Raw genomic sequence first — 27,633 nt, forward strand, 5'->3', positions numbered from 1 at the left:
TAAACCCACAGAAAGCAGAGCTTTGTTGCTTATCACTCTAGTTAAGTCTGGAAGGAGAGTTTCTTTGCCATGGTAAATGTTACAGTGCAGAATTCATGTCTGTGTTACAGAGATGTTGGTGTTACAGTGTCTTGGAGCCCAGTTTCCTGGTGAAGATAGCTGTGACTCCACTAAAGTGCTTTACAAAGAGAAAGTCAGATTTAATGTGAAAATGCAGTCTCTTAACTTGGGAGGCAAGCTTGCAGAGTTGTAGAGTTCAATATTTTGAGAAGTCACATCCCTCTGTTGAGAAGTTGGACCACTTGGAACAGGCCTTCAGGGCAGAGGTTTGGCCCTTGAGTCAGGAGTGTTTGGGGTGGGAGGGAATGGGGTTGTCTTTGTTAAGACTTACGGGGAGCTTCAGGCGGGACACAAGAGGGAATTGACTTGCCAGTGGTTTCAGGCTTGAAGGAACATGAATTAGAAAGGCCAGACACAGCACAGGAAGGGAAGTTCTAATTGTACAGGCTTCTGATATCCAGTACTGGCTTTCTGTGCCGTAGCTGGGAAGTGCTCCTCTTGGAGCTTTGGGCCATCACAAGATTTGTATCACTGATATTTTCCAGCAGGAGCTTTTTCTCTTGGTCTTTCTCTGCATGCCCAGTCTTTGCTAAAATTCTCTGTACAAAGACCTCTCAGACTGGCAGCTGAAAAGTGAACCAGGAAACTTTGCTTAAAACATTGTTTATCTATACTATGTACTTTGCAGATGACACATAAAAATTGAGGTATTTCTGAGAGTGGTAGACATGCCCATTCAGAACCTTGATTTTGCTGTAGATTTAACATATAGTTTTTATTTTTTCATAATGAGCAGGTGGGTGCTTTAACTAAAAACCATGTAGTTGTGATTGAACACTGATTCAGCGTGATTCAAGCTGTGCTTTTGCCACTCCCAGTGAAACTTCATGAAACATAGGTGTGTGGCTGGGACTCTCTTTGGCCAGTCCTTCTCCGTGCCTTGGTTCTCCTTTCAGGTGGAGGAGCTACTTGAGTTGAGAATTGTGTTAGTACATGGGATTAAATGGAATTAGCTGCTTTTTCTGCAGGATGTTTTCTTCTTCCTGTTCTGGCTTTTCATACACCATTAGGCACAGAAGATGCTCATCACATCATGGCTCACTGAAGCAGTGTAACAGTGTCCTTTTATCACAGGAGGGGAACTATTTCTGCATTATATTTATTTATTGCTTAGTCTGGGTGCTCTTGCTCAGGTTAAGTTCAGCCTATAAAAAAATTTTAGGCTGGGAAAAATTAACTGAATCACTGACCAGCGTCAGAAGTGTCTTTTTTCTCTGGTGTGAACTGGGAATGATTTGGCTCTTTCATCACTTTTGTAGTCTGATGTAGCTTATTGCTGTGTGTACTTTCAGTCAAAACTAGCCCCTTAATATGTCTTAAACCAGTTATTAATGATGAGTTGTCTCTTTGATAGAGTGGCATTTTCTAGCCTGGTGGGAGAGCAGTTTTCTTAACTACCGCTATTCTTAAAAAAAAAAAAAAAAACCTTTTAAAGGTCCTAGAATGCCTGGGGAAAAAAAAAAAAAGGTCTCCAGGTGTTTCTCATTGGCATTTGACAGATTGAAAACAGATCTTCAACTGTTCAGAAGCAGTGCTTGGTCATGTCACTCGGTTGTGGGATATTTGGCAAGTGATTAGGCTTCCTATTCCCAGGTCCCCAGTCTGTCAGCCAGCTGTATCAAAGTGGTAAAGCACTGGAGCAGCAGTCAAAGAGAAATAGCTCATTATTAGGGGTTTGCTTCTAATATGTGTTCCTGATAATTATAGTGAAAAAATACTTTATATATTAGATGAAAATCACTGTTGTTCTATGTGGTTTTTGCCTTTTTTTTTTTCTTTGTTATGTGAGGATCACAGCTGTCTTTGTAGTTGTCTGTTTCACTACAGTCATCTGCAGTATCAGTAAAAAGCAAGTTTGCCTATGCAAACCTATACAGCTCAGGAATAGTAATTTCTCTTCTCCTGAAAGTAAAGATAAATTTAATAACCAAAAGCATGTTTTCCTTCCCCAACTGCTGTGATACTTAAAAGGTACTAATTTCTAGAAATATTGACTTGATCTGGTAACAGATGAAGGATTTCTCCTTTCTTACAAGAAATCAATCACAGTACAGTTTTGGACTGAGATTTCTCTACAAGATTTAAGTCTTCATCGTGCTACAGAGAATTTGAGTTGTAAAGCATCTCAGAAAAGCTGACAACATTTTGCTTCTCTGTGTTATTTTTACACAAATCAACCAGAGTTTATTTATTCCCTTATCCAGCATGCACATCCCTTTGCCATTGGACAATTTTGAATTAGCTTTATAAAGATTACATGGATAGAGCCAGCATTGTGGTGGTTAATAGAAACCTGTGCAGTGAGGTCTGTGGGCTGCAAGATCACTAACAGTGCCAATGACAGTGAAGTATGGCCTTATCGAAAGGAGAATTCATAAGAGGCTGCCCTGGGACACTGCACCACTGTCCTTCTGTGTATCCTGACAATGTTATCTGTCCTCTCAGTGCGGAGTATCAAATGTCTGTCACGAGTACAGAAATTAATTTAATGTCACCTGAAGACATGCAATTAATCTTTTAGAGGTTTTCATAATACCTTTACAGAAAGAGTTGCCAGTTTGGCGGATTTGGATTTTGGGGTTTAGCAGAAGATAAGGAAAATTAATTTTTCATCAGGGTTAATACAAGCTAGCAGGGCCACAAAGGCTGAGAAAAATGGTTTGGGAATTTGTCAAGTGTTGTCACTCTAGAATAATGCTGCTTAACGTCTGATAGGTGTAATCAAGAGTTGAGATTTCTATAGAGGGGGATTAATCAATTTGCTCACTACAGAATGCAAGTTGGTGATACCATTCCTTCATGGGGTTTAAGAATGAAAATAAGATTTGATCTGTCAAATTGCAAGCAGCTCTGACAGTATCAATAGGCATTTTTATCAGTACATTTTAAAGCATTTGTTATAAATAAATTTGTCCTGCTAATGTTGGTGGCAAATAAACTTCATCTTCATCATAAAACTGTCATAATGGTTATGACAGATGTTCCAACTTGCTAAATTCAAGCAGTCCTTCATAGAATTCTGCTTGTAGAATTTGTGATCTCATATTTGACAGAATTCTTTCTAAGTTGCTCAAAACACAACACTGACTATATATAGATCTGTATAGTGAGAGGCTGATGAAAACCAGCCTTGATAGGTATCAGTGGATTGGTTCTAAAATCATGGCCTCTGAATGGCATCAGTTCTTTTTGTTAGTCTAGTTTCAGGTCAAACTGCACATTTTTCCAGAGCAGAGGTTTGAAAAACATTCACCATGTAAATCAAATTTTTTTACCTCAATCTTTTGAGCTTTGTTTATACACAGTATTTGAAATTAACTTGTTTTGGCGCTGCTCACAATCCTTCAGTACTTGAAATTTGAAAGACACTTTTTATACTTTCCCCTGAACAGAACTCCTGCAACTTAAAAAAAAGGCATTTTCATTACTCCAGCTTTAATTGAATAATAGAGAAGTTTCTTTTAAGAGAACTCTTTTCCTGGCAAGATCTTAGGAAGGCAGAACCTTTGTAAAACTTCAAAATTTATAATCTAGAAATTAGGTAGTAAACAATAAGAGGAAAGCATTCTTCTGTGATTGATTTGCAGACGAATGAAAATTCATTTTCTGCTCAGGAGTTTAGAGGAAATTTGAAGTATAAAATCAGGGCTTGTATCAGTCTGTCCCAGGTCTCTGTGGTTGAATAAGGTGTTCTACCTGGGCTCAGCGTTTTGTACATCAAATTATGTGAGACAGGCCATGATGATGAATAGATGCATCTCTGAAAAATTTAGTGCAGCCCTGTAAATTGTGAAATACTAGGAAAGAAATAATAGGAAAGAAAATGTATTTTGACATGAGAAGGCTCAAAGCTTTAATACATCCCTCTGTTGCTGCATATTTAAATCTGGGGAAGGCAGTGGTGTAAGCTGATTAAAAATAACAATACAGAAATTGTCTTTAGGAAGAGCAATAATTGATTTAAGATGAGCTAGACTTGAGACATTTTAAGTAGGAGAGATGTTAGCAATTAGATCTTAGCTATTTATTTTCTGTGGTTTAGATGATTTGGGGTAGCTACTAGAGCTTTAGTGGACTTACCTGCTTGTCTGTAATTTGCTGTGAATTTAAGTCCAGAAGTTAAAAAGCTTTTTTTCAGGTGTTTTGCTTGACTTGGTTTCTTCATTGTTGTACCTGGAAAAGCCACTTGTTGTTGTCTTGCATGGAAGTTTAAAGAATGATGGTGGTGGTGAGAGTAATTCACCACTACATGGTTGTTCATTTTAGCTTGGATAGTGTTTGTCCTTGCACTGTTGTGCCTTTAACCACTGAAAAAGGAATTACTGCTGAAATGCTTCTTCTGGGTCACTTTGCTTGTTGCCACATGTCACTTAGCAGTCATGTTTGGTTTTTATTTCTTAAGGAAACCACCAGGTTTTTATCTTCAATTGAAGCCAGACTACCTGGAACAGGAATTAATGTTTTGCTGACTTGCTCAGCTCTGTTAGACCTGGGGCACCTTGTCTGACTCACAGACCTCTCTGGAGTAGTAGTGCTGTAGTTTTGTCTCTGCTTCCTCTCTTCAAGTCATCTCAAAACCAGTAAATGTTCAGAGCAGTAATGTAAAAAAAAGGATTACTTGATCCAGTTGCCTTTCCTTTAATTCTTTTTGCAGGAACAAGCAAAACTCATTCCATCCCTTTTCTTTATTGTTTTCTGAAGGTTTTCTTCTGAAATGGAGCAAGTCATTAAAAAGTCCAGAGCTTTCCACCTTTTCAGGCTCACAGAAGCATCTTGGTAGCAGCAAAGACCAGTGGTGGCATTTGAGACCCCAGCAGGGAACAAACCCCTCAGATTTTTCATCAGTGCAAACCAATGTGGTGTGCTAATGCCTTTGACTCTGTTCAGTTTATACAGTTTTATTTGGTGATAATTGAGCTTGGTAGTTAAATATTGGGTGGTTGTTGGCCATCCTAGGCTTTTATGTGAAATGATTGTTTGCTTTTGAAGTTTCTGTAATGAGCATGTTGGATGTGTTTTGTACCTGAGGGCTTTGCTCTCAGATGCTCTTCCGATGTGCTGGGATCATTTTTTGGTTCGGAAAGAAATGGTTGCAAATATTTACGGTTCTCACAGCAGGCATTTAGCAGAGATTAGATTTTAACTCCCAGTTATTGCATTTAAATTCCTCCTAGAATTTTTTTTGTTCCTTTTAGTTTCATCATCTTCCAGCTGCTGTAGGGTTGAATAAAAGAAATTATCTGATCAAGGCATAGAGCTTATGGTGGTGTTGATATCAGAACTAATATTAAAACAAGGATTTAGTGCTGGTAAGGTTTTGTGCATATGTTTGGGTTTTTCAGGAGTGCTCTTGCTATTGTATTTTTGAATACAAATTGAAGAGAAATTGAGGGGAAAGGTTTGTAATTTCTCACTAATTGCTGCTCTTAAAGTTTTATATACCAAACGTTCCATGAAGACTTGGTGCCATTCAGTTCAGCAGAGAAAAAAACCTGTTTGTGATTAGAGGTGGAAAAGACAGATGCACATTTCTGTTGCTTTCTTGCTTTGGACACTGTGGACAAATGCCATGATGAGCTTTAGGATTTTCCCTGTGACAGATTGTGCTTTTGAGTTGTAGTGCAAGGAGGTTTGAAGCTCATTTGTCTGGGATTTGAGTTCTTGAGAAGTTGTAGCCTGCATATACTTTTGTCATGCACAGGCCTTGATTTTGAGGTGTAAATTCTGAACTACTGAACTATCAAACCTGAGACTGGTTTATGGTTACAAATATAAGAGCTTTGTAAGGCAAACAAAAAAACACCTTGAGGAACTGTTCAAGTACAGACAGTGTCCAAGGAAAAGGACTGCCTAAAAAGCTGCTGGTATAGAAGTTGAAGAAGGAGTATGCACTTCAAAATAAGTACCAATTTTTTAACTAAAGAGGGGTTGGAGGCTTAAAGATGAGCAGAGCATTTTCCTGATTCTTCTAGCCTCCATAGTTGTTTGCTCCTCCTTCTGCAGTGTGCATATCTCTAATTATATTAAAAAAAAAAAAAGAAATAAAAATTTAACACACACCATAGTTCACATGTAACCTGGAAGGAAAAATTATTTGGAAAGAGAAGTGAAAGCATGAAAAGACGTGGTTGAGCATTGTAATTATAATAAAACCTGAAAAAAGCAAACTGATCTTCAGCTAGCACAGATTTATTTTAGGCTGAAGTGCAATTTCCAGGCTGAACCTTTGCACACCACAGCCACCAGTTTGCTTTAGCAGGCAGAGCCCTGGACACTCTCTGAACGAGCTGAATGTGGCAGGAGCCTGCTCAGGGCAAGGGTGTGCAGTGCCTGGACCCTGAGCCGCTGTTGTGTTGTTGATTTCAGCAGGGGGGAGAGGATGCTGGCTTTTTTCACCCCGAGGGCCAACCCCAGCGGCCTCAGCCGCCCCCGGAGCCGAAACAGCCGCCAGTGCGGAAGGTCACATTGACAAAGGGAATGCAGCAGCACCAACAGCAGCAGCAGGCACAGATCCATTCACCAGCTCCTCAAGGAGTCAAAAACATCCAGGGAATCCATCAAGCTAAAAAGGTGATTTTCAGACGCATATTGGAGCTAGAAGTTTCACTGTCTAGCTGTGTTGCTCTATTAATAACCGGCATTCTGTTTGTCAACTGCTAATGCAGGGCTGCATGACCCAGGAGATGCATAATTGCATATAAAGCTTTTAATCTAGAGAGATTTGTTTGTACCCAGCACAGGCTGGCAGTGCCTGCAGAGTGCTTCATCTGCTGATGTTCTGGCCAGCTCAGCACTCCCTGGGGAAGTGCATGTATCCCGAGACAGCTACTGGAGGAGATGGTAACCAGTGTGCTTTTTAGCTTTAAAACCAAGCGGGTTTTTGAAGTTGTGCTTAAGATTTCATTTTGGCAGTTTCCTGCTTATGTAGGAGCACACAGTAGCTGTTTCAGGATGCTCTTTGTTGGATCCCCAAAGCTGGTATCACTCAAAACAGTTGGTGATCTTGTAACTTGATTTTTGCCCTGATCTTACACTGGTAGGAGGCAGGAAAGGGTCAGGGTGGCAGCAGTGTGTTCCTTCTCTGCATTTGCAAGCTGGCACACTCCTTGAAGGTAGCTGGTATTTTGGCTTTTAAGTTAGTTCTTGGTTTTCAGCTGTTGGCCATAATCTTCCTGTTTCATGTAAGGATAAAGTTTTGTTGCAGATGTTGAAGTCTTTGAAAAGTTATTACTCATCATAGCCTTTCCAAGTAGGAATCAAGAAACTCTGTTGAATGTTGACTCAGTGTTAACTCTGTTTAATGTTTGTTACTCTGTTTCATTGTTATTTTTCCACTTTCTCACTGTTCAACATTTAGTTTGCAAGAATTAAATCCATGTGTTTTCTGCTCCAGAGTACAGGGGAGAGGAACTTTGAAAAAAGTTATTTTAAAGTTATTTAGCCTTATGTGAATAAAACCAAGAGTTGGTAGCAGTAGAGATTGAAGGTGCTTGAAGCACTTTGCTGATCTTGTGAGTACATTAAATTTAACTATGGGTTAAGAATAGAAGAAGGAGAGGGATCACCTGTTGGGTTTTTTAATCCATACTCAAAATATGGAAGCTGAACACATGCTGCTGATGTGATCAGTGTTGAAAACTAGGTTATATATTTTTGTCTGAGATCCTCCACTGCGTGCTTGATCAAACTGTGCTAGAGCTGAGGCTTCTAGGATGAATGCAGTATATATAACCTGTTATCCTGCTAAAAGAGGTTTGCATAAGCAGTGGAGGAATATGTCAGTAAGTGGCCTTTCAAATTGGCAAACAGCAACAAGCTGTTTTAAATCAAGACTTTAATCAAGTTTTCAAGCAAATAGCCAACTTTTATATCCTCTGTCAAGTGCAGCACACAGAGTCAGTGGGTAAGTAAATCAAAATACTGTTACTTTTGTTGTTGGCAGGTCATTATGCACGGCAGAGGCAGAGGAGTAGCAGGCCAGATGGGCCGAGGACGCCTGATGCCAAATAAACAGAACCTGCGAGTGGTGGAGTGCAAACCTCAGCCCTGTATTGTGTCAGTTGAAGGGCTTTCTTCATCAACTACTGATGTCCAACTGAAAAACCTGCTGATGTCAGTGGGACCCATTCAGGTAGGTCAACCTTGGTTTAGCATTTTTGTGCCAAAAGGCTTTCATTCCAGAAAGCTCAATTAATTCCCTGACACTAAGTACAATGCGTGCTTATTGGTAATTTATGTTTGAAGGCACCCCCACCCACACAAGCTACACCTGGTAGCAAAGACAAGCACGTGATGATATTGCAGCACAGGAGGCACAGTTGGATTTTGCTAACCATCACATTCCTGCTGCAAAATTCTCCTTCATTTTGGAGTTCCTCTGTTATTTTCATAGCCAATACAAGCCTGTCCATTCTGTGAGGTTGTTGAAGCCAGATGGTCATATCAGAGCAGATGTATTTTGGGTGCTGTCCTTGTTTATTGTTGACTTGCACCTACTCTCCTTTTTGACATTTACCTTTTCCTGTCACTGCAGTCCTGGGGTACAAGCACCTGATGACCCAGAGGACACTTTATACTGTGTAGCATCCTCTACTTTTTCGGTCTTCTTTGGAGGATTTTATTGATCCTTAATTTTTTAGAAGGTTCTCTTCGTTAGGGGCCTGTGGGCAAGGTTATGACATGCACACACTTGTATCTGCTGTGCAGCTTCTGTTCACAAACTGCCTTCTGGAACTGATGTGTCAGTTAAATGACTTGAGGAAAGCAGGAGGTTTTCAAAGCAGTGAAAGGCTTAGGAGGCCCTCTCTGACTTATTGTTACTGCATTTAAAAATATCATTCAATGAATAATGAAAAATACAGGTGAGAAATTTTTTTCCTTTTGACAGGAACAACATTTTCAGACAAATGCAATGCATGAATTGGAGGTGTTCTGTGAGAATTCTTTATTACTAGGATCATCTCTCTGTTGCAAAACAGACTGCTCTCCTAAAAATGAACATTCTGCCTCACTTGTTCCTGATTTAGTAAATGGAATAATGCTGAATTATTTACGTCATCAATTCAGAGAGGTTTAATTTGTTTGGGAAAGCAAAACTAGCCTCACAAAATACTTTGTGCCTTTGTGTTCTGTAGTACTCTAGGAAATTATTCATACAGTTCCAAAGCACATTTATTCAGTGTTTACTTGCTAAATCTTGCATGAGAATATTAGAAGGAGATTAATAGAAACCCTGCAATGAAATCTCACAATTGAGAGAAGTTATTGAGAATGTGCTAAAAAATTTATTCAGTACTTGCTGTTTCATAGCAGACTCCAAGCCCTGGTCTCTCAATTCAATGTCACAGACCAATTTAGAAGGATGTACTTACAGGAGAAAAAACAGTGACTAATTTTCTAGTGGGATTTGATGCATATCTATGCCCTCCAGAACTTGTATTCTTGCAGCAGCGTCAACTGTACCTTTGGAAATTATGCTTTCTGAATCATCATCCATTTTCCTTACAAGAAATCTAGAAGTAGTGCTTCAACAAGATGTTTGAATTTAGCTTTTGTGCTAATTCTGCACTTGAATTTCAAGTCTGACTTGTAGAAGGCTGGAAATTCCCTGGCTTGTTTGAGACTAAATGATGTTTCACAAGTACAAATGGTGAGATATGCGGGAAAAAATGGATGCTTTTGTAGGAAGAATATGAGACTGGTTCCACCATCTGTAATACTTAGCTTTTTGATTTTGTTTTGTAATGGTACCCTGAGAAGTGGCACCACAGAAGTGTTAATGCACCAAATGAGGAGAATGCAGTAACAATTTGACTTGAAGGACAAGAATGGAAAACAAGAATGTTTGAAAATCTGCATTGTTACTGTCCACAGCAATTAGTTTTATAGAGGTGGTGCTAGATTTTCAGAGAGGTCAATATCCTGAAGTACAAAAGTGGATTTTCTCCTGGCTGTAAATTAATGTTTTAACTCCTGTTTGTGCTCAGTGCTGCACAAAATCCTCTGCAGCTGGGAGGGTCAGGAGGCTCTGATAGCAAAGGGAGACTCAATTATTTCCTCATTCTTCCTCTAATATGTGTTTCATGTAAGGGACATTGCAGGGAGGAGTGCTGAAGGGAGCTGCTGAAGGAGAGCCCAGCAGTGGCTGGAAGAGCTCTTTCCATGCAGGTTTTGGGGTTTCTGTGTGAGGACAGTGTGTGTGGGAGGCATGGACCACACAAACAGATCTTGGATATGCACAGCTCTGGTCCTCTAAGATGAAGTGTTGCAGCTTGATGGACTGAAATAGGAGGGATGTGGGGAGATGGCAGTTGTGAGAAAATAGCAAGGTGTGAAATTCTAGCTGCTTTTTTTGAAATTAGGCCAAGATGCCCAGGTTTTTAGCTGGTTTCTTCAGCTGATGGAGCTGAAGAAATAGTAAGGGAAAGGAAAGGAGAGTCAGTTCTATCTGACTCAGTCTTTAAGATGTAGAATATCCTGTCTTCAGCTGTTGACTATATTCACCAAAATTTTCCTTAAGGAGCTGAGTCCTTCTGAAATCAAGATTTTCATTTGATTTGTCTTCAGGGGAAATAAGTGTGTTGAACTCACAGTTATTTTTTGCGGTTGTAAAGGGAATTTAAATCTGAATCAAAACTTTGGGAGTTCTCTTCATGCCTGGATAGTGTCTTGAAATGACACATATCCACCCCCCAAATGCCTGATTAAAGGTAAGGATTCCCCAAGTGTGGGACATAGTTAAACAAGCCCCTCTGATGTTAAACAAGCTCCTTGCTTTAAAGCAGCATGCAGACACAGCTCAGAAAATCTGTGTATCAATTTCTGCTGCAGTCTAGATTTGAAGGTCGGAGTGGCTGAGACAGAGCTCCCAGAGAGGAGGCAGAAATCCAAGGAGCTCCTTGCTCTTTCACAAGAGGAACAGACCATGAGCACATGTCCCTGCTGGTAGAGGAGCTCTGCTTCATCTTCACCTTCCATGCTGGGGCATCTGTGAAGCAACTGATCCCACACCAGCTCTTGGTTCCAAATATCATGAATTTGTTACAGTGTGATCATCCTGTGTATCTTCCCTCAGAAAGTGAATCTTTGCTGACATAAGAGTTTGAAGTTGTGGAAAAAGTCTATAATCTATCAATGGAGTTAGCAGGGAGGAAGAGATTACTTTGCTTTTCTGGGTCCAAAAGGCCTTGGGGTTTTATTTTAGCTTTTTCTTGTCAGTATCACTCTCAAGGTACAAGAACCTTGGGATGGGAAGTTAAAAACTTCCCTCAGTTTATGATGTTCAATGCTCCCAGCTTTGTCAGCTGGGACAGCTTTCATTGAGCTGTCTGTGAGTCACAGTTTGGGAATAACTGGACATGCAAAAGACAGGATGGGGGAAACTTAGAGTTGAAGTTGGAAATTTGACATTTTTCCCTTCCCATACCCTAGAAATGGAGAAAATTACCTTTTCCCATGTACAACCTTTGAAATACCTTCTGTTGCCTAATCACTGAAAACTCTTCCATTCTCATCCCTGCTTCACTAGATGTGCTCTGTTATTAACATAGGAAAAAAAATACCATTAAGATTCTTAAGACATTGAATATAAGAAAATCTTATATTGAATATAAGAAAATCTTATATGGGGCTCCAGGAACATCCCCTTTGTTACAACTGCCTTTTACAACTCAAACATGATGAAATTAGCAGAAGTGCTTCCTTCCAGCATACACTCTGCTGTTACACTCTTTCTGGAGAGGATGGGCTTTCAGAAGCAAATAATGTACCTCCAGTAAAATCTCACTGCTGATTCTAAAATAATTACATGTTATAAATAAAATTATGTAGTGTTGGAAAGTTCGGGAGATTTCTGTGCACATCACCAAACTAAAGCCTCCTGAGAATGGTGGTGGAGCAGTGACATTCAATGCACATCCATCCAGAACCACTTGATAAAGTAGATTACTAATAAGTTGCAAAGGTCATGAGAAACAGCACTTGTATTTTTTTTTGTGCTCTTGAATTCAGGTTTAATGTTTATATTGTCTAAAGAGAGTTGTGTTCAGCTAGTCATTGCCACCCTCAGATGAATTGAGGTTTTTTGGGATGGTGGCAGATAGAGTAGACTGTTTTCTAGATCTCCCGAGAATTTGAGTACTGAGGGAATTATTTTATGGAGGTGTTCCATCATCATCATCATAATCTTTGATTAAAGATTGTGTTTTCTTACATCATATAGATGCAAACATAAAGCATCAGTACAAAATCTCAGTATATGTGACGATTTAAGATTATAATTTCTGATGCTTAAAAAAAGAGGAAATGGGAAAGCACACTGTTGTATATCAGAGGTGAGGAGAGTGTTGGGATTGTAGGTGTACTGTGAGTAGTTGTACAAATGAGGATTTTGCTCTGCTAACACTGTCATTTCTGGTCTGGGAAAGGAAAAGCAATTCCAGTGCAGATGTGCCTGGCTTGGCTTTCCTGGAGTGACAGTGCTACCTAGTGCTGAGCTGCTGTAAAGGCAGCCCCAGCCAGCCCTTTAAATCCTATTTTACACATACCATTTTCTTTTCATCTTGACATTTTAATTTTTTTATTAAACAATTAAACCATATATCCCTACATTATCCAACTCACTTATCATCAATACATTTTCAATTAACCTTCCTCTCTATGTCCTAGTATCAAAACCAATAACCAACCATCATCATCATTCCATAACCACCCCAGAACTAACCCCTCCCCAAAAACACCAAACAAAAATGTAAACCATGATCATAAATCATCAATCAGTCATCCACAGAACAGCCTTTCCCTTCATGACACTTTGCATATGGAAAAAGAAAGCTGAGTACTTCTAAGGGCAAATAATGGGAAGTCAAAGGTGTCAGAAAAGCAGAAAGGAGGGAGGAACAGAAGGTGGAAGAGATCAATTGCAACAGCTGAGGGTGAAATAAATACATTCTGTCCCAGCCTCTGTGCCTGCTGGTGGTGGCTGGGAAGTGTCACTGCCAGGAAAGATGCTTCAGGTATCAGGAGACTGTGAGGACAATAAAAACATGTCTGCATTTACTGATGGGAGAGAAGAAAAAATAGAATCTGGTTGTTCTGTTCAGAAAGTGCCTGCTGTGCTGCTGTTTGACTTGTTGCAGAACAGCTTGGATCACACACTGGAGATGGTGTTGGTTGGGGAAGTTTGATTTCTTTTTGCACAGACCTGGTTTTTAATATTTTATATGAACTGGCATCCCTAATCCCAAACCCACTGGTGAACTGGAAGTGTGGCCTGCTGGGCAGTACATTTACTTCAGTGAGAGAAATTAAGTTAAAGAGGAAACCTTCATTTCCATGTGTCTCCTATGGTTGAAACAAGTGCCTGCTCCAGTCTCATTCCTACCTGCTTGGTTTCCATCTCTCAGTGCTCTCTTATCTCCCTTTTCACTTCTTGCTCTCTGTGTAACCTCTGAGTTCTGGTGTCCTGCTTTCTGCAGTCTCTGCTTTGCACTGGAGGATGTCCTGCTGTTTGTCTCAGGGCCCTTGGTTTTGCAGTGAAGCTTTACTAGACATTAATGTGCTGCTCTGATCATATTGACTATTTCAGTATTGTACAAGTAAGTGCAAATTTAATTACAGACCTTGGATAGAGGAGAAATTTGAGGGCAGTGTAGATCTTCAGGCCTAAGGAAATACCTTCAGAGGAAATGGTCCTTTTATGATATTAATGCTTTAGTCACTGGTAGTAGTTCAGTTGCAGAAAAAGCCAGAGCTGCTGATTATTTTTTAAGATTTTGAGTTAAATAGTGTGTTCTAAAACATAGTATTGTATTGTTATGTATTGGTTTTGCTTGTAAGCAAACTCTCAATCAAAAGTATGATTATGAAATACTGGGCTTCTTGAATTTTCTATTCAGCCTAAGATCTGCATCTTTCCATGGCAGTTCCTAAGCAGAAAAAGAAGTCAGTCAAGATCAATATGAGCTCTGTGCTTCCTAAATCCCTTCCATGTAAAATACTCTTCCTCACTCTAAACTGGCTGTTTATTTTTAATGCTAGAAATATGTCACAATGTAATCTCTGTCCTCCAGGGTCACACATGCTCAGAATCCCTGTGACCTCAGGCTGCTATCAGGAACTGCTGCCCAGTAGATCTGTACAGCCAAATCTGTGAAGTAACCAGTCACTTGAAATCCTTTGGAAGTTATTGTGTGTATTGTCAATCCTTTCCACCTGAGTGGGTCCCAGAAGAGGTTTTCATCCTCTGGTGAACATCTGACTAGGTCAGCTTAAAGAGAAGATGTGAATGAAGTTGTTTTCTCAGAGCTGTGACGTTTGGGAGGATTGTGGTATTTCAGTTTAGGGGCTCATGATAGGAGGTTCTGGTGTTGCAGTAGGGAAGTCTCCTGTGGAGGAAGGGTGAGGGCCCTCCCAGTAAATCAAGTGATGCTCACTAGAACCAGCTGGTCTCCAGAGGCAGAGCTGCATCCACCCTACCTCCCACCACTGGCCTTTCAAAATCTGTAGGTCACAGAATAATATCAAACTCTGATCAAATTCTTATTGAGGTATCATGCTTTGGAAAACATAGAACCATGTGTTTTGTCATTGCAATGGAGATCATAGACCAAGGATTGCTGTAGGAATGTTTGTTCTTTGAAAAGGAGAGAGCAGCTGGCATTAGTTGTGTGTGGTGCTGCCTCAGGTCTAAGAACAACACACTGAATTACTTTTTGAGAAATGGGTGTTGGATTTGCATGGCTGTGTTTTTGTGGTGGGGGGGCTGCAGGGGTGGATTCTGTGAGAAGCTGCCTGAAGTTTCCCCTGTGTGTGATTGAGCCAATGCCAACCAACTCCAGGATGGACCCAGCACTGCCTGAAGCTGAGTCATCAGCAGTGGTGTTTGTGCCTCTGTTTTCAAATAATAATGTGTTTTCAAAAAGGGAGAGGGGCTATTGAGTGTTATCACTGAAAGAAAAAAAAAACCAACAAAACAGCTGCCAAATTATTCAAAAAGGATGAATAAGTTTAGGTGTGTTAAACTAGCTAGGTAACATGAAACATGATTAAGATTTGTAAAATGAATTAACTTTGGGATGTATTTTCCTAGTTTGTTTGTTTGGAATCAACAAAAGCAGAAGCTGATGGAGTAAGTCTTTGAGATAATGCCTTGAATATTTTGGGATAATAAAATACCACAGGGTACACAAGGAGAGTTTTCTTCTGACTGTAGCTGTTAACATCATCCAAATGTAGAATCAGCTCCAAACTGCAGATCACCCCAAATTCAACAAGACAGAAATAATCCATTAGGATGAGAATGCAATAATTTAACTTCAGGTTTCTGCTGAAGTGGAACTCTTAATTTCTGTGCCCAGCCCATGGCCTGTCTACTCAGAATGGAATGGCAGCAGCTCAAGCCCTGCACCTGTGGTAAATGTGTTGTGTGCCTTATCATCAATGCTCTTAAAACATAAAAGTCAGGGCTTAGGTAGTTAAGTGAGTAGGAAGGTATTGTCCCAAAATCAGAACATAAATAAATCTTTGTTAGCTGGATGCATAAAGTTCACACTCGTGAGTCGTGATAGATGAGGATTTGTTTGAAAACACAGCAGAGATGGTGGCATTTCAGATCATGGTCACATCTTCAGAGAAACTTGGCTTAGTAATTGTCTCTTGTTAAAACAGAACCAGAAGGGTTTTTTATCTGTGCCCAAGGAAGGTGTGTATAGCTCATGTACCTTAACAAACATGAAGTGATCATCCATCATTTTTGCTGACATAGTCTGAGTGTAGCAGAGGCTGAGAATTTGTGTAAAACCCATTTAAATTATTTTTTTTCAGACAGTTTCCAACTGGAGCAGTACAGTATTAGTCTATCCCTTGTTTTGCAGTCCTTAATTCTCAGTCTTACATCTAGGCATGTGTCACTGCAGCAGTTGAGATGCTGCCTTACCCCAGGCTGGGTGATGGGTTGTGTTTGGGCAGTTCAATGAAGGGTCACATGGATAGATTTTTTTGTTTCCATAGTTGTATTGACCAGTGAAATTAAATCTCATAAAGATGCTTTTCAGTAAATTTACCCAAGAACTGATGCCTTGTTGCCAAAGCCGTTGAGTATTAAAATGCATTTAGTGTTTTGATTGCTTTTGAGGCTTTTTTTTTGCTTTGGAAATAAAGCAGTTATGCAGTGTAAGAACACAGTACCCAAACTAGTCAGCTGAAAGGCTTATTAATTCATAAGAAAGTATAAATAAGTTATCTATAATGATATTTAGATGCTTTGCCTAATTTTGTTAATAAGTCTGTGTTACACCAGAATGTCTTCCTTTAGTCAAATTTTACATGCTAATTACTGAGAAACTTGTTAATAATTCATCATCATGCTTGTATAAACTGCAAAATCAAATTTTACTTTTGCGCCTCTCCAGAATATTAATGCAATAATATCTCAGTTCTTGTGGGAAAAGTCACCAAAAAAAAGCAGCTTCTCTTCTTCAGTTGATCACAACAGGAGTCTGGAGCATAAAGCATTGGGAGAATCTGCTGTGGTGGTTGAGTGAGACCTGACATTGTGGGGAGGATCAGTTTGGCAGCAGGACATGCAGGGTGCATCCCTGGGCCCTTGTACGGCTCCTCTTGTTGAACTGTTCCCTGAAATATTCATCCTTTCAGTGATTCAAACAGATTTTTCTCTCATTAAAAGTGTTGACTTCTTTAAACAGAACAGATTTTTTGTTTGTTTTCAGCTGTAATTCAGAGATATTTTTGTTGCAACTCCCAAAGTTTGTTCTTTCCAAATCTTACTTTAAGGCTGTGTTTAATTTTTAGTCTTCAAAGCATAGTCCTCAGTGATAGGACTTAGTTAGTTCATGGTGGTTTCTTTTTAGCAAGAAAAGTTGTGTCAAGAAAACATGTGTTAAGATCTAGTTCTATAAATCATAAAAAAGTGAGATCCCTAAGGGAGGAGAACACAAACTTCAGCATCTCTGTCACTTATTCCTGCAGATAAACCTGCAGGTGAATTGAGCTTCTTGTTGGTAAAATGTGCTTAACTGTAGCAAGAGCATTCTGATTTTAAAAGAAATAAAGATCATCCTCTGAGTGTTTTTTTTTAAAGCTAAATCCTATTTCTACCAGCTCAGAAGTGGAGAAGTTGCAGTGACTTAGCTGTACCTTTTCATCATAGCAGCTTTCCACAAACTATAAAATGCAAATTAACCTTCTGATGCTTATCAGATTTGCTGAATCCTTTAACTTTTATTCAGCTTTCACTTTGAAATCACAGGCTGGTGGAAATACTAGACATCTGTGATTTTGCTGGAGAGAGGAAAGTTTCCTGTCAGTTAGAAGAAGGTGCAAAATTAATTGCTTCAAAATCACAGATAGGTAAGTTACAGAAATTGGCAAAGCTGAATTGTCAGGCTTAGATACAAAGAAATTGGACTTATCAGGTGCCATGGCTCTTGTTAAATACACATTTACCAAGAGAGTCTTATGTGTTCAAAAAAGGTAGAAGTAGACAATTTTAATAGCAAATTTCATCTAGGCATATGACATCTTGCTTAAAATGCTCCATTAGATTGGATGAACAGGGAACAGATTAGTGGGATTAAAAATTCTTTCACTAAGAGATACCAAAGTGTGTCACCCTCAAAATGTGTTGAGTGGGGTTGTATGTTGTTTCACAAGAAATCCTTGCTTTCTCCAAAGATCTGTGGTGCTTTTTTAACAGTCTAGATGGTGATACAGAATTTTTGAAGGTAAAGTTTAAAATTCTGAAGACTGACCATCAGAGGGCTGGAATCTTCCAAGTGTGGGGGATGCAGCTGAGTTCCAGGCAAGATACAGGAGTAAAGAATTATGGTTATATTATCCATCAGGAGGTCATAATGTAGAACAGTTTTAAGGTGTCCATATATATGCATTTGTCTCTGTGTCTGTGTGTATATGTATATCTCAGTGTAAAACTCTATTGCCATTATGTAGAAACTCAGAGAAAAGTGGAATGTTAATAATTCTTTATTCTGCATCCAAAGCTGTAAGAACAACTGGAAGTTGAATCAGAACAATTCTGTCTTTAATGTACTGCAGCATAGGCTATTAAACATCCAGAACTTTCTGTGAGATGTTGGAATCACTGTGGTACTGTGAAATTTTGTTTGAAGCCTTCAGATCTGTTTTAACCTCATTACTCTGAAATCTCTGGCCTGTGTTCACAGGCAGCAGGATTTCAGGATCATATTTCCATCCTGAGTATTCTGTGATGCTGAATAATTGCTGGATGTTCTCACTGACTGTTGGATATGTAGCTATTTAATGTGTGAATCTTCATCTTCTTGAATTTCTCAAGTGTCTTTTTGAAATTTTTTCTATTATAACTGAAGTGCTAACTCAAAGCATAAGCTTTAAACTTCATAGGTGTGATAACACCTCTTAACCAAGGCCACAGGGCTGCTCTCTGGGGTCAGCCTGACCTGCTGCAAGCAGGGAATCAGGACAGGAGTTCTGCAGAGTCCTGCCTGAGGTGTGCTGGAGCTTTGGAGAGCTCAGTACTGTGCAGGGGGTTTGTCAAAGCTGGAGCTTTGTGAACTGCTGCTCTCATGGTTGGGAGGCAGTGTCAGATGGACTTGTCTGGGAGATGTGTGTTGTGTGGAGGACTTGGGTGTGGTGACCTAACCCATCTCAGTGGGGTTTTGTGGTGGTGTCTGCCAAAAGCTGGCCACTTGTTTTATAAAAACAGCATGAGGATGTGCAGTTGAGAGAAATTACCACTTTTTTCTGTTTCTGCCCTGCCTAACCTGTGGAGAGCCCTGATCCCTTAATGTACATCTGGTAAATGACTCCAGGTGCTGTGTGGGCAGTTGAGCTCTGACCAGTTGAATGCTTCTTACTTGGTGGGAGTTTGGCTGTGGGGTTTGTCTCATCTGCATGGATTGAAGTGAAGAGTTGTCACCTTTGCTTAACAAGTGATAGATAGTCTGGGTTTTCCAGGTTTTAAACCACCAACTCAAACACCATCAGCTGGGACCCTGATTGCAATCTCTTTCCAGTCTATTCTTTTATTGCACAAAAAAAAGAAAACAGAAATATGTTTCTGAATAAAGAGTACAGTCTTTATTTGTAAGATATTACAAAATTGCAGTCTGTTTCATGCAAAATAAGGGGCTTTTGTGAAGTAGATCTTGAATATTAAAAATATGTTCTGGCTCTTTTGTCTCTGCAGAGTTTACAGATGCTTCCTCAGCAACGGAAAGCCATAGCAAAGTTCAAGGAGCCAGCACATGCTTTAGCATTTCAACAGAAATTCCACAGGTAAATAATTAAGCACTGCTGCCACCATGGGTCCTTCCTTCCTTTCAGAAGATAAAATCAGTCTCCTCTGGCTCAATGTTTCTTTAATCCAATCAAGCATCTGTTGATTAGTGACCTTCATGGAAGCTCCATGCCCGAATCAGTCTGAGCACCACATTTAACTTTCTTTTAACAGGCACATGATAGATCTATCCCACATCAACGTGGCACTGATTGTGGAGTGATGTCTGCTGAGAGAAGCCCTGCACCAGCCTCAGTGTACTGTGGAGCTACAGACTCACAGAGGAAAATCCATCGGGTTGGAACCCTGTCAGCTCAGTCTGTGACTGCTCTGTTGAACTCCAGAAAGCACCAAGGTGACCTCCAGGAGAGGTGAATTCGAGAGGATCTGCAAAGGTGGAATTTGTGTTCAGTTTCTTCACATTCTGTTGTAACCACATGGAATTATAGAGGGTTTTTTTTTTTTTCCCAAAATGCTTTTGATGCATGTAGACATTGTTCTTCAGGATCCTACTGTGTGACCACAGTGACTTGAGAGAGAGCGGTTACAGCGAACGATTTGAAAAACTTTCAAAAGAATAGCAAAGAATATTTGATAATGGTTGCTCTTATCTTCAGTGCAAGGTATTTGAATGAAAACTCATTTTTCTAAACAAATTAGTTGCATTGTATACTTGAGAGCACAGAAGGTATTCTTGCATAGATTTGAACATGGTCTGCTTTGCTGAATAGCAGTTTGCTGAGAAGCTTTGGAGGTGACACTGGAAAATTGTAGTTTTGATCTTTGTAAATAAGTCTGTGCATTTTTCTATTCCAACATAGACTACCATTTTCTCTTTCCAACTCCACTTATTCTATAAAACCCTGTGTAGGAGGAATAACACTGCTGTATTTTCCCTTGGTTTTTAAAAACAAGGATTTACCCTTCAGTAGCGTCATGGGGTAGTGAACTCTTGAGTTGTAATTAGGTTGTTTTAAATAACTTTGTCAGATGCAAGGAAAAAGAAGTATTTGGTGGGTCACTTCAAAAATGTTATGCAGGAAGAGTGGTGCATTCCTGATAGTTCTTCTGGCCTAGTGGTTGCCTCATGTTTTGTTTTGATCAGGTTTTTTTCTTTGAGATTTGTTTTGTCATTAATGCTGAACCATAAGAAACCCGTCACTGAAGGGACTTGTTTTAATGTGGTGTTCCTGATACATAAAGGACTATAAAGACATTGTGGATCTCCTGATGAACGTGTCAGTTCCCAAAAATGCCATGAAAACATTAAGGAGCTTATATTTTATTCAAAGTAAAATTCATAATATATCCTTTTGGTTAGAACTATCCAGACGGGGTTCCCAAAGTAACAATTTTTTCAGTTACTTCTGAATAAACTTATTCAAATGTCATCTTTATATTGGATTCCAGTTTTTATGAACATTTCCTTAGTTTTAGACCATGATGTTTTGCTTCATGCTTTATTTTAGGAATACTCTTAAGCACTCCACCTACTTTTTGAAGGGGGGGGGACTTGCAGAAATGTAGGTTTGTTACCAGAGTGACTGCAGAAGAACGCTATGGGTATGAAATAAAAGATCTGCAAATGGGGTCCAAAGTAGGCATGCCAAGCTGGAAGGGATGAGCTAAGCAAATTTATAGAACCTTTTTAAAATAGTATTTTTTTTTTATTATTTAATGGCACAGATACCTAATTGGCTTTCTTCCACTTTTGGTCTAGATTTTCAATTAAGTAAAAGTTACCAAAAATAATGAGGGAATAAGTACTGATAAAAGACTTCTAGGTAGACCTGCTCTCTGTTCAATGAAATAATTTAGAATAACATGGTGCTTAGGAAATATTCTTTAAGTCCATTTCAAACTTAGTGACAAGACACAGTAGCAGAATGAGAATCTTTTCATGGAGGCAGAGTTTACAGCCACCTGTATAATTCATGCATAATGTTTAATGACAGCCCCAGCTGCTGTACATGAAGTGCTGTTAGTGCTTCAGGGTAGAGCCAAGCCCAGGACAGAGCTGCAGGTAGGAAATGCCCAGTGGGACCAGCCCCAAAGGCCTGCAGAGTGCTCAGCCCCAGGCTGTTTAACTCCTCACACCATTAGCTCTGGGACCCCTGCACTGCCCCCTCAGGTTATGTCACTTTTATTGCTAAGAAATACCTGGTGATCTTTAAAACAAGGCATTGAACAGTTGCTCATCCCCTGTTAGGGAGCAGCTTCTCTGCAGTGAGCAGGACAAGGAGACATCTCAGAGTTACAGTAGTGCGTGCCTGGAAATCTGGGATAAATGCAACTCCAGACAGGCCAGCAGCTGAGTTCAGCACTAGGAACATCTGCAGTTGATCAGCTGTCCTGTCAGAAGCAAACATTATTGGGGTTAGAGGGTTTCTTGGAGCCTAAGAATATGGGTTTGATTCAAAAGTCAAAGAAGTTTGTAGAAACACTCCTGCTTTGGGTTTTGAATCCATCCCAAAGAGCCTGAGGTTCAGCCAACTTAAGTTTTAAAAATTTTTATTCAGTTGGGTTTTTAATTTTTTTTTTTTTGAGACAAATGTGTGGCTTTGGAATAAAGGCATGAAATGGCCTCATATCTATTTAAATGAAGGAGTGACGTGAGCAATGCCTGTTTAATGAGTAGATGCATCCTCTCTAACAGCAGTTGCAGAAGATTTATGCTTGTGCATAGACAGGGTATGGGTGGATTGCTGGGGATTAATTCAGCTGTTCCTGGGTACCTTCCTCCATGTAAACCTACCTTATGTATGTATGTCTATATTTGTTTTATTATACACATACATACATACTCACACCCTGTGTTGTCACCATTTCTCTCTAATGTCCTAAAAAACTCAGTAGCAAAAGTAGCAGTTAGGTGAGGCATTTTTTGCAATGTTTGTGTTCTCTTACTTCTCAAATCATAACTTAAAAGTGGATTTCTTGGCATTGATTGGTTTGGATGATACAGCTCCTTTAGATTCATCTGTTGTCTCCTCCCAAAAACACCCAAAGGAAATAGAGGTAAAGCTAGACAGACGTGTTCTTGATGTGTTCTCTTCCAGCACAGAGTTAAATCTGAGCATTTTAAGTTAACTTTCTTGGAAGATCTGTTGCAACCATTATCTTGTTCTTTCTTTGTAGTGAATTCACAATACGATGCAAAATGGGAAAAAAAGAGAAGGCATTTAATGTAGTATGTAAATATTGACCTTTTAAAATTAAAATGCTACTCAAAGTGCTGACAGTCAACCACATCTTAGCTATTTGTTAGTTTTTTGTGTTGTCTTATCTAAATTTAAATGGATATGGTTCCATAAATGTTGATGTGTTTTTGTGTATATCTTCAAATTTTTATAAAGATGCTAGTAAGTCAATACATATATCCTGATCTGTGTATTATTTGTTCAGTTTTTATTAGCATAATTTTATAATTATTTAAATAGGCAACTCCAGTAGGTGGTTATATGAAGTCAGCTTTTTTTTTTTTTTAATTATTTCATTTCCATCTTGTACCACTGGAAAATTCACTTTATAACTATTCATATTTTGCCTTGACTAAAATATTGAAGTACCCATATGATCTGTGGTATTTTAGTTGAATGTTCTACTTTTTTTTTTTTTTTTTTTTTTTAATTAAAAAACCCTAAAACAGCTCTGTCCTTTTAACTTCTGAGGGGAAACGCTGTCAGACCAAGGCACGGGGTCTCTCTGGGTTTGTTCCATTGTGCTGTTTGCAGGTACAAATTTAGGTCTGTGGTGTAATACTGTCCTCAAAAGTTGGGGCTGTTTTGGTTGCACAGTTTGGGTTTCACATGTGGGGCAGGTTGGTGGCACGTTGGTGCATCCCAGTGTTATCAGTGCCACCCCTTATCAGTGCCACACCAGCCTGTGGTGTGGTGCTCAGGGTCCTTGCTGCAGGCAGGGCACCAGGACAGCTCTGTAGCATTTCCAGAGCCAGAGGGGTGCTGTCCTCAGCCCACACACATCCCCAGTGTGACTTTGGCAAGGAGGAGTGGATCCAGGCACCCCCTCTGCATGCTATCCTTGGATATGTATTTTATTCCCCCCATTTAAATGTGAAGGTTTGCTTCAGGTTTCTGATTTTTTGTAAAGTCCTTCTAGCCTTTAAAATGCCAAGCAGATTGAGCATTTTAATTCACTAATGTTAGGTTTCCTCTGCAAGGGCACGGATGAGAGTGAAACTGAAGGTTATTTCAGAATAACCTTGGAGGTCCTCAGAGTTGTTTTTTATTTTTAACGTCAGCTACTGGGGATAAAAAAAAACCTTTTACTTGGTGCTATATTTTTTATCTTTTTTTAAACATAGTATTTTTTATCTGTGTAGGTTGAAATGATGCAGTTTCCCTGGAAGCTGCTGCAGGCACTTCCTGCACCCATTATCTGTGTGGCTGTATGTGTGTGTGGGTGTGTCACCCTTGTACCTGGGCTGAGAGGGGGTGGGAGGCTCTGGGGGTTCTTTTGAGAGTTTTTTTTGCCTTTTTTTTTTTCTTTTTTCTTTTTTTTTTTTTTTTTTTTTTTTTGTCTGCTTGGGAGATACCCTGGATTTGTCCTCTGGCATAGTATTATTGTGCTTTCCTGTCCTTTGTGTAGTACTGTGTCTGTGATTCGAGTCAAGGTACTTGAAGGTAGAAATCTGTGTCACCTGTTCACTGTCAAAAAGGCATTTTTTGTTCAGAGAGACATAAACCTGGGTTTTTTTAATGCATTTTTTGTGCTTTTGGTTTTGTTTCTTTTTTTTAGCGTCATGATAGATGAGAAATTAATTGTGAAGGACACAAATCCTAAACACATTGCAGAAAGTTAGCTGTGTTATAAAGGTCATTTAGGGTAACATAGAGTTTTTGTTTCAATGTTACCTTAAATCATGCCTTGTCCTCTAATTAAATCATAACCATAATACTTGAAAGTATTTTATCTTAAATTAGTATCAAATCCTAAGGATTTTCTGTAAGGTTTTTTTGTAACCTGATTTTTAAGCATGGAGATAACTTACTGTCCACATGAGCACAGGGGCTTGTGTACAAAACCAGATTCATATTGGATCCTTGGGTATGCCAACTTCTGGTACAATATGGTTGGGAAGGATCATTTTGTTCTTTATAATGCTGCTTTTGGCAGGGTTGGGTTTTTTAATTTCAAACAAACAAACAAACTCCCTTTTCTATTTCTCTGCTTTGGTGGAAAGTGTGGTCCTTATTGCACTAAAGAAAACCTCGAGGTGAAAGTTAAATCTCACAGGGTCTTTTAGGTGCTTGTGTTGCTCTCTGCTTTCTTGGTTCACTGATTTTTCTAACTGGAAATGGGCTTTATAGATACACTTTTTCAACAGGTTACACTGCTTTTATTTTATGTAACAGCACTTTTGTTCAGTGGTTTTTACCATCTAAACTTTAAAGAGTATTGCAGTTTAAAAGTACTTTGTAAAAGAACCTGTGTACAGTTAAATGTAGCTGTATTGCAATGTTGTGTGTAGTCACATGGAAGATCACAGTTTCCAACACTGCTGTACTGATGTTGTGTTTGTTCAGGATTTTCTTTGTGTGCATCTAATGGATTTTAATGTGCATGGTATTTTTTTTCCTAGTGTCTGTCAGGCTGAGATTGGAACCTTACAGTTTTATCTCTATTTTGAGAATAACAAAACCATTTGTTTGCAGGTTTTCTTTTTCAGATGATGAAACTTCTTTCAGCAGTTTAACTTCTAATTAATAGACATTTTTACTTACAGATCCAGCAGAGACCAGATGCTAACCCTTATTTATTCACAGCTGATCTTCTGTACCATTGCATATAATTTTATTTATAAAGGAGCCCTTGGATTAAGTCAACTTTCCTTTTTCCTGTGGTACCCTTTGCCTCTCTGCTATGCTTTTCCTCATTTTCATCTCATTTGCTCCCATTTTCCATTTCCGTTTGTATCCTTGTTATGTTCCTGCCCTTTTCATTCCCTGTTCATCTCTCTGCTTTTTTTCCTGAGTGCATTGCATTCAGTCTTTTGCTCTGTTTTCTGTTCTTCCAGCTCTTTTGAGGGTATTGAACCCAAGCTATCCTGCCCTGAAATCCACCCTACCACACTTTCCTTTGCAGACTCTGGTGCCTGAAGTTGAGGTTGCTTTGGTACAGGTGTCACCCCTTAGGCCGTGCTGCCCGTCCCAGAGCACTGGAGAAGCATCACTTAACACTTTTGCTTTGCAGTTTTACCCATGCTGGGGAATGTAGACATTTCCTTTACATGCTTGAGCATTTAGCCAGGCTAAACAGGATTAACAACTGTTTTATCCTTTTCACTTTTTCAGGAGCTCTGTTCTTGAATTCAGTGATAGTAATAGCACTTTTTGGTTTTGCCACGTAGAAATACCAACACTGTCGACACGATTCTACCTCCTATTACTATTACTGAATGTGATCCTTCCTAACCTGTAAAGTCCTAAGCAGCGTGTATATAAATATATATAGATACATATTTATCTGTATCTGGGAGTTTTGAGAATCATTTCAAATGTACTGCTCTAATCTGGATTGCAGAGTTTGTTTATTAGCAGTTCAGGATATAAATTCAGCAGCCGACTGTATCATACTGACTGCACTGGGAGTGCATCTGCCTCATGTTTCCTACAGCATCATCTGCACCAGGTGTGCAACTGCTGGTTGCTTGAGTGTAAAACTGGACTGTACCAAATCCTCCACTTGCATAAGAGATCTTTGTCTTACCTATTTGGGTGAATGTAAAAATGGAAACACAAAGATGATCTCCTGTACAAGTTTTTTTTACATGTATTTCAATGTTTTGAAATGTGAACATGTAAACATATTTATTGTACCTAAAATATGTCAATAAAACCTGATATTTATAATTTCCTGCTTGTTGTTGCTTCGTGTACAACTTCAAACTTGTCAAAAAAGGCTTCACACACTGGATTGTTTGACCATTTTTATTATGGCATCATCTCTGGGCTTGCTTTTACATCAGCAGAGTAGCACAGGGTTCTTCACCAGCTGTGCAAAGGTGCCGCACATGGAAACAAAAGTGGCTGAGGGTAAAAAGAACTTGTGCTTGTGTGGCTGGTTCAAAGGGTCTGGAAAACAAAAGGGGTCTCTCTTTAGAGATAACATACGTACAGGAGGAAAGCCTGTGAGTGTTGCAGCTTTTCTGATGCTTTTTAGCCATACTGGCATGTCTAATGAAAGATCCCTACTTTCAAATATTGCTTATCTTAATTCATGACATGAAGAGGAGCTCTTAGCAAGCCCAGTTTGGTAACCATCAGTTACTTCCTGAACACTTTTATATCAACATAAATGGAGGCTAATTCCACTGGTCTGCTGGAGATCAAGAGAAGATCTACAGAAAAGAGGTCAGAATCAGCTGTTTTGCACTTCATAGGGGTTTTTTAACATTATTCACAAAGTTAAATGTAAATATCCTGGCATCACTGCAAGTGGCACCTGTGATCAGTGTATACACTTCCATGGAAGCATTGCTAGCTTGTCACAGAATCACTGTGGTGGGTCTCAGGAGAACCTTGTTACATGGGCAGACTAATGGCACCCCAAATTGTTCTGCTGGTAGCCTGATGGAGGGCACACAGTGACCTCAGAGGACTCATCAGGGTTAAAAAATTGCCTCTGATTCAGTGATATAAATAGGGAATTCAGAATAAATATGTAATAGTCACCTTTGTGAGCAAAGTTACAGTTTAGTTTTCAGCCTAATTTTGTCATGTATTAGCAGTAGGGGCACACTGTAAATATCTGACTGCAGCATCACCTCTTCCACATCTCCTCCTTTGGACAAGGCTCCAACCAAAGTAAACCTCACCAAAATCCCTCAAAACCCAAACTTAATGAGTCCTATCTCCTCACTTTCTTGGACCACCTTTCCTCTGCCTCTGTCAGTCTGTAGTCTTGGGGCAGGAATTTGTGTTTTAGTGAAGTTGAAGCACCACTGAGCAATGACTCCTGTTCACTCCTGCCCTAAACTGAATGAGTGAACACTGCACAGCACAGAGGAAGAACAAGGTCCCTTTTCAAGGGGGCAGGTGAGGATTGGGCATAGAAGTCTGTTGGTCTTCAGAAGTTAAAATGTTGTGCTGCCGATTAATTTGTAATTTAGGATTGCAGGATTCATGTGGGGATGTTCTTTGGGAGCTGGAAGGCTGACAGCCAGGGAGAGAGGGGTGAAATCAGTATGGCTAAAAAAT

General features: G+C 39.5%; 1 protein-coding gene across 2 annotated transcripts in view; it reads left to right on the top strand.

The window, feature by feature from the left end:
• Positions 1-22,793, top strand: part of RBM33 (RNA binding motif protein 33) — a 102,173-nt gene extending 79,380 nt beyond the window's left edge. The window contains exons 16-19 of one of the 2 annotated variants that reach the window (XM_059469303.1): positions 6,487-6,690; positions 8,063-8,251; positions 19,325-19,413; positions 19,589-22,793. In XM_059469303.1, coding sequence (XP_059325286.1) covers positions 6,487-6,690; positions 8,063-8,251; positions 19,325-19,413; positions 19,589-19,637 — 531 coding nt within the window. In that variant the 3' untranslated portion in view covers positions 19,638-22,793. The remainder of the gene's footprint in view (positions 1-6,486; positions 6,691-8,062; positions 8,252-19,324; positions 19,414-19,588) is intronic. The other variant, XM_059469309.1, reaches the window with a different exon arrangement.
• The last annotated feature ends 4,840 nt before the right edge of the window (positions 22,794-27,633 follow it).

The sequence above is a fragment of the Ammospiza nelsoni genome, chromosome 1 (assembly GCF_027579445.1).
Source record: "Ammospiza nelsoni isolate bAmmNel1 chromosome 1, bAmmNel1.pri, whole genome shotgun sequence".
Taxonomy (NCBI): domain Eukaryota; kingdom Metazoa; phylum Chordata; class Aves; order Passeriformes; family Passerellidae; genus Ammospiza; species Ammospiza nelsoni.